Here is an 11,822-nt window from a genome sequence, read left to right on the forward strand (position 1 = left end):
AACAAATTAATAGACGAAAATGTTAGTATATCATTGAATTGTAACAATTTATATAGTACATGACCAAAGTCGAAACAATTAAAATTATAAAAACTAAAGTAAAACTTGATCCAAACTATAAGTACCAAGAATAAAATTTAACCTTTCGAACAATGGAAGAGTACCGATGTCATTGACTTATTGGGCCAATACGTACACAGACGAGATTAGACAAACAAAACCAATAATATCCATCTCGACTGGGTGAAACTTGAAACAAACTGATCACCAAGTGATCAGTACTTTCAGTGTCCTCAGCGAATAACCAAAGGCTCAGTCCACTGCTTACAGATTGTCAAAAAAAAAACGTGCTTGGAAAATGACACTGAGCTTGAGAGGTCGTTAATCATGTTCCACTCAATAAAATTGGAGCTCAACTTGCAGGCCGAACATATAAAGAGCCCTCTGCAAATTAAATTAATTAATATCCATATGCATGTTTGTTTGATAATTGATCAAGATTGTTCTTCACGCTAGGCTCTAACTTGTTGGGCACATGGAAGCATCTGAGCAAGAATGACCCCAGCATTTTTTCTATATTTTTTTTCCTTTTCTTTCTCTTTGTCTCTGTTTTAAGGCATACATGGTAGGCCCAATTGCCAATTCTTCCCAATTCCTGGAGACATGATACCACTAAATCTGTAGTTTCAGGACTGGTGTAAGTCTACAATTGTTTTTTGTCAATGACATCTTTAAGTTTCCATAATAAAAGAAAAGTAAGTTAAAGTAAAGTAAAATATACAATATACCACAAGTAGGAGTCTAGGAGATACTTAGATCGTATCTTAATTAATTAAGAGAAAAATCAAGGGATAGATTTAAGTTGAACTTTTTACTTCAAATAATTAATTATCATTACCGACAGTACGAATTTCTTAGTTTATCTATTCTTTTGCTTGGGATATCTTATAATATGATTCATCCCTTTGTGCATGGTGAGATATATATATATATATATATATATATATATATACCTAGCATGCATCACATGATATTGTAAATGTAATCTATAAGGAAGAGTATGGATAGTGAAAGTGAATTTCGCTTTCTTTATTTCGATATATTAGATAATGTTAAAGTACCGCGCATCATTTTCATTTTGGTCTTAGGGGGACTTCAAATATGGTATATAACTATATATAAGTTGTTCAATCTTTTTTGTTTTTTTTTTTTTTTGAGGTATTATAAGTTGTTCAATCTTAAACCAGTTGGTATAACATTATTAATTGCCTTTTTTACTGTTGGAGTTCTGGTTATAGTCAGAGATTTTTGTTGTAGTTTGTCAAACATTTTTATAAAGAAATCACTCATGAGAAGAACAGTGAAAAGGCCAAGGCTAATTTACAGGGTGCTAAAGTGTGCAGTAAAAGCCCAAAGGGAAAAGCAGAGAAACTAATTAAAGAAGTACACCTTCAAAATCATAAAACTTGCGATTCACAAAATCACAATAGATGCTTCTTTGATTTCAGTCACCAATCTTTAATTAGTTCTTTACTTGAGGCCTGAAGGTACGGCCGTTAACTAGTAGTGTCAGTTCCTGCATAAGAACTAGTAGTACTGCAAGGTAATATAATTTTAAGGTTGTACTTTACCTGAATACCACTAACATGCATATATTAACGTCTAGACAAAATGTATATGGCTCTTGGGATTTAGTTTGGTTGGGTGGGCTCATATGTAATTATAAGCCAAAAATTTAGTGAACCTCATTATCGATCACCTTCAAAGAGACTGAGAATCTTGTTATATATATGTTGTCCATATATCACACATGATCATGCCTCATGAGTATGTGCCAAACGGTTATACTTCTTCCATCATTTTCTCCTATTTTCTTTTCTCTCTCTCATTCTTAATTGATTCTTGTTTCTTTTCTTCTTTTCTTTTTCTTTTTTGTTTTTTAGAAAAAAATGTCGTTTCTAAAGGGGATAGAGGAATATACCGAGGTCAATTGCACTGTCAATTTCCAATTATTAAAAAAAGGCAACATTTATGTGAGAGCTTGTAACTCTAATAATTAAGGGTATTTATTATTACTCAATCCCAATATCATTTGATAAAAACAATAGTCAATCTTTATAATTTCTATTTGTTGTTACACTTTCGCATCAAAATGATCAAAAACAATATTTGATGTTTCCTTCATTCAATGTTTAATATTGGCATTCTAAAAGTATCATTTCTAAGTTACTGAAAGCTTGATGTTTGTGTTTCACCAAAGGAAAGCATGATGTATGTGTCATGTACCTCAAATGCTTCACATTGAAAAATAGAATAATTTGGGATGACATACATAATAAGCTTTTAGGCAGCACTCTTGGGCAAGCTTGCTAAACCAATTAACCATATTCAAACTGGTGAATGTTATATAATGGGTTCTAGAGCCTATAGCTACAAGTAAACCGCTGACTGGAAACCTCCCAAAATTTGGCATCCACCTCTAAATTCATTTCTACATCAATTAAGGCCCCACATCAACCGACAACTCCAGTACTCCATAGATCTAACTTTCTTAAATATATATATATATAAATTTATGTAAATTTTCCACAAAGGAAAATGACTCCCACTTGATATATGATGCCCATACATTTTCCCCATACCAAGTAATTACATATAATACTATATTTATAATATATAAATAAAGGAGCATTAATTTCCATCTATTAATTAATTGACCATGACCTTACCTCCCATTGTATCTCAGCGAGTCATCTTGATGATAAGACTCTATATGAATGGTGGGTTGAATAGCAAACACTGTTCATTCGTTTTCGATCTTTTGTTTTTTTATTCCTCAATATCGTCCTAGACTCCCATAAAACATTAATTAAAAAAACAAAACAGGACCATAATTTGCATTTGAGTTTCATTTGGGTTCATTTGAGAAGCATCTAGTAGCTCATTTGAGCTCTATTTAAGGCAGACAAAGGGTCGACAGCACAACTCAGGAACAAAGGTTAGTACGGTGGCTTCCTCAGTGTAGCTAATTTGCTTTCCCCACACTCCTCATCAACACCAATCTTATCAACCCCTCTACACAACTTTCCAGTCACCCAAACACATCCTCAGTAACCACACAAAAACAAAATATTCTACGTAATGGCTCCTCCTGAGGTTCCAGTAGATGTGTTCACAGGAAAAGTCTCAACGCTGAGTACTCAAGGCTACTCTAAGAGGGCCTACGTCACATTTTTGGCTGGTAATGGTGATTATGTGAAAGGGGTTGTGGGATTGGCTAAGGGCTTGAGGAAGGTGAAGAGTGCCTACCCTCTTGTGGTTGCTATATTACCGGACGTGCCTGAAGAACACCGTCAGATTCTAAGGTCTCAGGGTTGTATTGTCCGTGAGATCGAACCTATTTACCCTCCTGAGAATCAAATCCAGTTTGCTATGGCCTACTATGTCATCAACTACTCCAAACTCCGTATTTGGAATGTAAGTATATATAACTATACAAGTTCATCCATCCTATATCTAGTATGTTATGTTATTAGACTTTTCATATGGATCATATGTTTAAAGAAAAATCTATATAATCAAAGGTTTGCATGCAATCTGACAACATAACATGCATGTATATATACCTAATTGCCAAAAAATATACAATTCATGTTATATATATGATTATTATATATACTTGGCATTAGTACGTATTGATGATGATTATGTTTTAATTTGTATCATAATAATTATATGCAGTTTGAAGAGTACAGCAAGATGATATATTTGGATGCAGATATCCAAGTGTTTGAGAACATAGATCACCTGTTTGACACACCTGATGGGTACTTCTATGCTGTGATGGACTGCTTTTGTGAGAAAACATGGAGTCACACACCGCAGTACAAAGTTGGGTATTGCCAGCAGTGCCCTGACAAGGTTACTTGGCCTGCCGAGATGGGCTCTCCTCCTCCCTTGTACTTCAACGCCGGCATGTTCGTCTTCGAGCCCAGCCGTCTGACTTACGACACCCTTCTTCAGACTCTCCAAGTCGTCCCACCCACACCTTTTGCAGAGCAAGTGAGTTATATACTTATAAATGACATATTCAAAACAGAAAGCAATATCAATTTTTAAATAAATAAACAAGAAAATACAATAAATTCAGTTTGGTTGTGGTTTTCTAAATAATCTCTGGTGTGTATTGAACAGGATTTCTTGAACATGTTCTTCCAAAAGACTTACAAGCCCATCCCTCTTGTATACAACCTAGTTCTAGCCATGCTATGGCGCCACCCAGAGAACGTGGAGCTTGAAAAAGTAAACGTGGTGCACTACTGTGCTGCTGTAAGTGATCCTTTGCCTTCAAACTCATTCATTTCAAATTTAACAAATCAATTAAGCTCATCAATGTTTGATCACTGCAGATTAATTAAAACCTCTTACCTGAAGCTTAATTCGATCTTTTTAATAAATTTTCTTGACCAAATTATAGGGATCAAAGCCATGGAGGTACACCGGCAAGGAAGTTAACATGGACAGAGAGGACATCAAGGTGTTAGTAGCAAAATGGTGGGATATTTACAACGATGAGTCCCTCGATTTCAAGGCTGAAAACCCAGCTGCTGCAGAGGAAGAAACTTTCTCGAGGTCGTCGATCATGGCTTCCATGCCCGAGCCTGCGATTTCCTACATTCCTGCACCCTCTGCAGCTTGATCATAATGTTGAGAGATTAATTATATAATCAAAAGTTGGTGTGATCAGTGATCCTTTACTTTTCTCTTTTTGTCTCATACTCCTATTATATATACTCCTTTTAGGTTGCTTTAATTGGCCTTGTTTTCTTGGTTTGAGAGTTCACAGAAAATTACATGCATATATTGATATATATGAGAATTAATGTATTTGGTATTACTTAATTACATGTACCTCTAACGGCAAAAGAAATCATTACTTTTGTCTTTCATATTTTTAGTGTATTGGAGAACTCTATTATATGTACTAAAACTTCACTTAATATACATGCATGTTCTTAGTGTAATTAATGTAAAATATCCACAACTGTCTCTACTTTTTATAACCGTATTGAAAATCAAATTTTTCTCCTTTCCACTTTAGTGTTACTTGAGCTAGGATAACCCAATTTCGAATTAAAAGTTTTAAACTGAACTTTGACTCGGTTCAAACTCAGACTGAACTCGACTACCATCCAATTCGCAATGCCTTCCCACTAAAAGTTCCTTTGCGAATGTATAGGGAACAGATGACACCTGTCTTGCCATACACGTGGCAATTTTATGATGGATCTGGACATTGGTGTCAATACCATCAGATAGTCGACTCTATTGGATTTTTGCTCAGCTGTAGATTTCTAAATCGGCCGAGTGATTTGATGTTCAGGACCAGTGGAGGCGCTTACATCATCATCATCGTTTAATGTCAAAACGGCCCATATGCTTGCAGAGAGAGACTTCAAAATCAAGTGAAGCCATAGAGGACGCAAAGAAATACAATCCATATCTTCTGAAAAGAAAAGTTATATATACTGTATATATATATATATAATTTTATTTAGGTGTGGACGTCCGAATCATGATTACTGATAAGATGACCCGAGGACAATTAATCACGTGACCAAATCATGTGATAAATGCATTACACGATTAAGATTTTCTTAGATCACTCAAGAAAAAAAAATAACAAAACGCAAATCACACAATTTGTGTAATTCTTTCCCTTTAAAATTTGCTAGAGCCCTTTGATCTTCAGACAGTTAACCAAGCTGGGAAGAACGACAAAAGTAGGATTTAATATTAATCATATGAACAAGACCTTTAAAAAATGATGCAATAATAATAAAAAAAAATATGATGGCACAATTTAGAAAAGAAGAAAAATAGAAATTGACCAGTAATCTCAAGGATTGCTTAAGAGCTTGATGACACAGTTATATATCCATAGAGCTAAAAGCATCATCCTCTTCTTCGTATTCCTCATTTTGAGACCCTGATTCCTGGAGGTGATCATCTTCAAAGAGAAAAGTTGGAATTTCTTTGCTTCTCTGGGGGTCTCTATCATTCATCTCTATGACTGCAATGATCTTTTCCTTTATGCAATCTTCAACAACTTCACCTCCAACTCCTTGAGATTGCAAGCCAAGAAAAGAAAAGCATTCTTCTTTGAAGTCCGAGTCGTTGGAGGACAAGATTAGGCTAGAAATTGTTCTGGCAAGATCAGGTGCATAACTACGAACCTGAGAGAACCAAGGCAATCACTAAAATCCAGCTGCTAATATGGGGACGTAAAGCCAATGATCAAAACAAGATGCTTAACCATTTGCCATTAATACTACAAACATGCGTGCATAGCAAGTGCTTGAAGTTTTTCAAAACTCAAAAGAAATTGGAATAACATGTTGATTTTGAAAGATAAAAAAAATATAGAGTTGATAGTATTTTTTTAACCCCTTAAGAGAGTATTTATTATGTGTTTAAATATTTCACCAAACCATAATGTTTGACTTTATTTTATTATTTTGTTTTATTCGAAATAAATTATTAACCCAACAAGAGGCAATAAAATATGGTTGATTCCGTGTTCCCAAAGAAATGTGTCTGGCCATTAGCAAAATTTGAATTAAGATAATTTGGAACCCATCAAAGTCTACGGATGTACTGTTAAGAGGAAAATTCAGGTTTCATGTGTTCGAACAAAGGTATGATCACATACAACAAAGACATAAAAACTATTTATTTCTGGAGTAATTGAATAATGAGGGAATTTAACTTCATTTCAAATTTTCAAGCATTTTAATAATAAAAAATCTAGGAGCACTCTAGAAAGAATAGTTTACCTTCTGAAATTGAGAATTCAGTCTGCTACTAAAGTTTTATAAATATAAGCGTGTAAGACTATCTCTTACACTTTGGTAGAAACTTCAAAGTTGACAACAAGCTCTGAGAGTGAGAAAGTTACCTTGAGGGCATGGGCACTTAGAAGAGCTCCTGCGTGTTTGTCCTTCAAATCATTCAATGCAAGTTTAACTGCTTTTTTTATAAGATTTCGATCAGGTTGTGTCTTTGGCCTTGCTGATGGTATTGTAACCTTGGCTCCATGTCAAGGAATGGCATATGCATATAACATGTCATATTTGGTAGGAACCACAATGAAAACATGCAAGGGTGAAGTTAATCAATATCAAGAAAATTAAGCATCCAAATACAATTTTGGATATTGGTTATGGTAGTGATGGAGGACAATATCAATTTGAACATGTGGCGGCAAGTTCTCCCATTCCAATAATGCAAAGCCACCCTGATCCACAACACTCCCAAAAGTCAATCCATAACTTTTCCAGTCAATGCTTGTTAATGCCTTCAAAGCTGATTGAGAGATTGGCCAAGGTGAGAAATCTTTAAAATACAAAACCTGAAAATGAACATTGTCATCTGAGTTAAACATAAACTTAAAAAGAAAAATTTGCAAGCACAAAGAAAAGATGAATACTATACATTCTGTCACTTCTGGTATTATCATTCAAGGTGGATTACATTGAACTTCCAGATGAGAACTAAAGAAAACACACTTCTGAAAAAGGTTACATTATGAGTAATTTTCTTAGACCTTAAATTTTTATCTGATGACCCTAATTGTATTTTAGTTTCCTTGCTATCATCATTAGTTTTCAACATCAACAAGGTCCATCATATGCTTAAAGTCATTTGCGCAGGGTTTTGACTATATTAACCTATCACTTCACTATGATGACATATGCATACTGGATAACATACCTCAAAACAATAGGGGCCACACCCAATACAAAGTTGAAATTTCTCTAAAAGAATATCAGTTGTTTAAAAAAATTCACCACTTGCCGTATAAAATTTGTATACATAAATACATTCACATTTGATTGAACCAAAAGCATAATTCCAAATTTGTTTAAAGTCATCTGAATCTGTATATAAGTTATACCCAATAGTATGAAAATTTAGTGCATCTATGCATATGTATTTACAAAGATCAGCACTAGATATCTAAGTAGCTATAGGCAGTAGCAGTTGCCAGTTGCAAGCTAAATTATATAGGCTTGCTGGATCCCAAAGAATTTTTTGAATTAACAGCTACAGCTCTTGCTCTGTTCCTCTTAGTTTTCTGTGAAATTTAAATCTTGTATAAATATTTGATTGGGAATCAGTTGCGGCAAGCAAACAATCCTCAGTTGAAAAATGTAAGCTCAGAAGGATAAAACAATTAAAGCATATTATTCAAAATGAAACTTTGCATGCAATAACAAGTCTGAAATGTTATATCCAAAATGCAAAAAATTTAAAGTATGCATCTGCAGACTCACAATTGACTGCGACATATTTTATTGTTACAATTTAGTAAAAGGAATTAATGACAACAAAAGAAACCTCTGTTTTCGAGCCATATGTCCTCAGGCAAGTATTGCCTAGCTCTGATATTTCACTTATTACAATCACAGCTTCGACTACTGATCCAGAATTCCTGCGGCTTTCTGTGCAGCATGCTACTCCACTCCCAACCTTGAGATGCTCCCTTACAAGAGTTCAAAAACAGGTAAGACTCACAAAAGGAGCTTTCAATTTCTGTGGCAGGAAATCTCCAACCTGTTATGCAACTGCAGCAGTCTGATCTACCCTACTAACTTTTGAATCAAGGCAAGTTGAGCCTAAAAGATAGATAGGAAGCTGGAAGGAATTCACTGTAACTTACCAACTTGAGAAGCATGACTCGCATTTTTTGCTTAATGTATTTCCATGCTTAAAAACATAATCTTCAAGGCCTGACTTTAAACGTTCAAGATTCGAGGCTGAAAAAGGTAAAGGGTTCCACTCATTTGCTAGAAAAACATTTTCATATCGTGATCCAAGAACATCCCCATGTTCAACCACCTGTTCAATTGCAACATTCTGGGGGAAAAAAAAAAACAAGTGAAACTGATTGATTAGTTAGTGCTGAAGTCATCGTTGCAGTTGGGTACACTACTGGCATGCATAATATGGATTAATTCCTCCCTTTTTCTATAATAAAAGATGCAAGATTGCTAGAGAGCAGATTCCAAATAGAACAAAGTTCAAAGACAATGCTTCAAGTGGTGTTGTCAATGGCTTTTTATAGTAACGTTTCATTGAAATAATATATGATTTCTAACATGAAAAGTTTTCGACACATAAAAGCATTGAAGTTCTAAGTAGAACTTACAGGGATCTTTAGAATGAGGATCTGCAAAACCAATGCCGATAGTTTATCAGTGTCATGATTTATGAGGCACAGTAAATCAGAAGTGCTTGCAGAGAGAGCAGAAGTGCAGAACCACTAACCTTTTGAAGGAAGCGATTAATCTCTTCCAGTAAAACATCAATGCTTTCGAAAATTGACAAACATACTTCAGTCCCACTGGCGACAAAAAATTAATAAGAATAATCATAAAGCAATTATGACCATACAATTTTCTTTTTCTTTTTTAAGAGAAGAAAACATTCAGCATCACAAAGTGTAAGTAATTTGCATGCCTGAATTTGACTCCATTCTTAGGATTTGAAGGTAGTCTGGTTAACCTTCTGGCAGACACACTTTGTTTTAGATTGAACTGATAATTAAATATTTCATTATCAAAAATACCTGCAATTATCACGAATTCAAATAGAAGCCTCACAAAATTAAAAGTTTAGAAATCGTAGTTTTATTTGTGACAACTTGAATCAAATTACTTAATCAAAACAAAGCACAGTTACTGAGAAAGAACGAGAACTCACTGGTGGTTGTGACAGAAAGAACTCCGTCTGCATCACAAATTCACAATGCTTCTATTTAAATTAAAAGAGATATAGCAACCGCCAAACAGGCATTTTGGTCAATTTACTCAAGTCCTCTACTTACTTACCCCAAATCTCGGCGCCAAAAGCTTCTCTACGAAGCTTTAAACCTTCAAACTCCTCCAAGCAGCTTCCCACGCCAGTATCCGACACTGCTCGCACGGAAACCATGGACACTTTCGTCATTTTACTAATCGCGCTCCGTTTGCCACATTGCTCGAGACTACGCCGTTTCACTTCCAAAATCCGAATCAAAAATCGAACTAATAAAGAGAGAGAGGCGTAGATATACCTGAAACTCGAACAGAGGGGAGATCGGAAGCTGAAGATCGCTTGAGAACGACCGAGAGTCTGCAAACGTCCTCCGATGCACGGCATCGTTGAAATGCACAAGATATTAACTGTAATTATATATAGTTAAATATAATACGAAGATTAATGGCAATAATAATCGAATCGAACCAAATGCTTCGGAGGTTTCGCTTAAGATTGAAACTTACTTGTAGACAGAGGTCTCGAGCTGAAGCGATATTCATAACTTACTTGGAGAGAATGTGTCTGGATTTTGGGAGAGAATGGAAGATGAAACTCTCGGCGTCCCGCGCGAGAATGAGAGACGTGCTATTTGGACTGCTTTATAAATGTTTTTGAATAATGGGCTTGGATTTGGGCCCAAGTGAATTAGCGGATTTGAGACTAAGTGGGCCAGGGGAAATGGGTCTGACTAGTTATGAGTAACTTGGGCCTACAGTGCCCATTCAATAGATTCATTTTTACTCGTCACCACCTTTTTGTGGTGTGCAAAAATGGACTCCCCTTTAAATGGTCAGTCCAAGCTTTGTTTTTGCTTTTTTCTTTTTTCTGAAGCAGTGGCAAAAGGTACCACTTAACAATGTAGTTCAATAATTGTAATTGTCAATTTTTTGGGTTCCTCCTCAAAGTTCATTCTTATAAAAATTAGCTAAACCAATAATTATTTGATCATTTAAAATATACAAACAAACATAATTAATTAAATAAAATTGCCAAGATGTTTTTTTTTTGTCACTAAAATTGACATGATGTTGATGCTAATAAATTGATTAAATAATTTTTTATTTGGTTAATTTATTGAAAAAGTAATCTTTGAATGACGTACCAAAATATGAATGGTTTTAACGATTAAATCTTTTGTTCTATATTAATCCTATGATATAGCTCCAAAATATTTCTGTTTGTTCAATATCTTTGAATGATACGAAAATATGAATGGTTTTAATTCTATATTCTTTGCATGTTTCCATTGTCTTAACTCCAAAGTCAAATCTTCACACATGCAGTATGTCTGTATGTCCTAATGGATGAGCCGGTGCAAGTACAACATGCAAAATCCACTGAAAGTGCCACACTCTTTTGACAGCTACTCAATTGGGGGAAGTGGAAGACTGGAAGCAACTAAAAAAATGCAACGGCATATCAAGTCCGACACTTGTTTCTCCTTCTGGCATACCAAGAATAAATTTTCGGTCAAAGTCTTCTATTGAGTGCTGGACACTAAACTATAAATTTTGTTGTCAAACTGCGTTCACTAGCAACGTGGCACCGAATACTGATTAAATTCAACAAAACCCTATTTAGCATTATCAACATCGCCAAGAAATATGGCATTCCTCTGCTCAAATTATTGTTTTTTAACAATCCTACGTAGGAATATAACTATCATAATTATGACGAATAACGTTTTAAAAACTGCAGTTAATATTAACGAGTAGTAGGAAAATAATCGAAATTATGATAAATTTATGTTGTAATAGACAAGCAAATAGCTGGAAAGCAATGAGAATAATAAGTTGGTGCATACCCATGATATAATAGGTAAGCCCATACTCCGTAGTGGAAACTAAATTACTTAATCAATGCTCTATTATTGATAAGCCTACCATTGCCTCAGCGTAGGTGGAAATCAAGCAACGAAACCAATTATTGACTGGCTTTTGGTTGGACTAGTACTAAATTTT

The 11,822-nt window shown here is 34.8% G+C and overlaps 2 protein-coding genes across 2 annotated transcripts; one reads left to right on the forward strand and one right to left on the reverse strand.

Annotated features, from left to right (window-relative positions):
* Positions 1-2,897: 2,897 nt before the first annotated feature.
* GOLS4 (galactinol synthase 4) lies at positions 2,898-4,949 on the forward strand. Its single transcript, XM_086234641.1, has 4 exons — positions 2,898-3,477; positions 3,742-4,062; positions 4,195-4,329; positions 4,478-4,949. Exons 1-4 carry the CDS (start codon positions 3,142-3,144, stop codon positions 4,697-4,699), a joined length of 1,014 nt encoding a protein of 337 aa, XP_086090767.1. The 5' UTR covers positions 2,898-3,141; the 3' UTR covers positions 4,700-4,949.
* A 140-nt stretch (positions 4,950-5,089) lies between these two features.
* LOC147294964 (type 2 DNA topoisomerase 6 subunit B-like) lies at positions 5,090-10,419 on the reverse strand. Its single transcript, XM_086234640.1, has 12 exons — positions 10,326-10,419; positions 10,118-10,226; positions 9,894-9,977; positions 9,766-9,792; positions 9,523-9,631; positions 9,331-9,406; positions 9,212-9,232; positions 8,723-8,919; positions 8,401-8,545; positions 7,219-7,411; positions 6,959-7,089; positions 5,090-6,236 (listed from the first exon to the last, which is right to left on the reverse strand). Exons 1-12 carry the CDS (start codon positions 10,359-10,361, stop codon positions 5,931-5,933), a joined length of 1,434 nt encoding a protein of 477 aa, XP_086090766.1. The 5' UTR covers positions 10,362-10,419; the 3' UTR covers positions 5,090-5,930.
* Between the last annotated feature and the right edge of the window lie 1,403 nt (positions 10,420-11,822).

The sequence above is a fragment of the Dryas octopetala genome, chromosome 2, assembly GCF_963921425.1.
Source record: "Dryas octopetala chromosome 2, drDryOcto1.1, whole genome shotgun sequence".
In the NCBI taxonomy this organism is placed as follows: Eukaryota; Viridiplantae; Streptophyta; class Magnoliopsida; order Rosales; family Rosaceae; genus Dryas; species Dryas octopetala.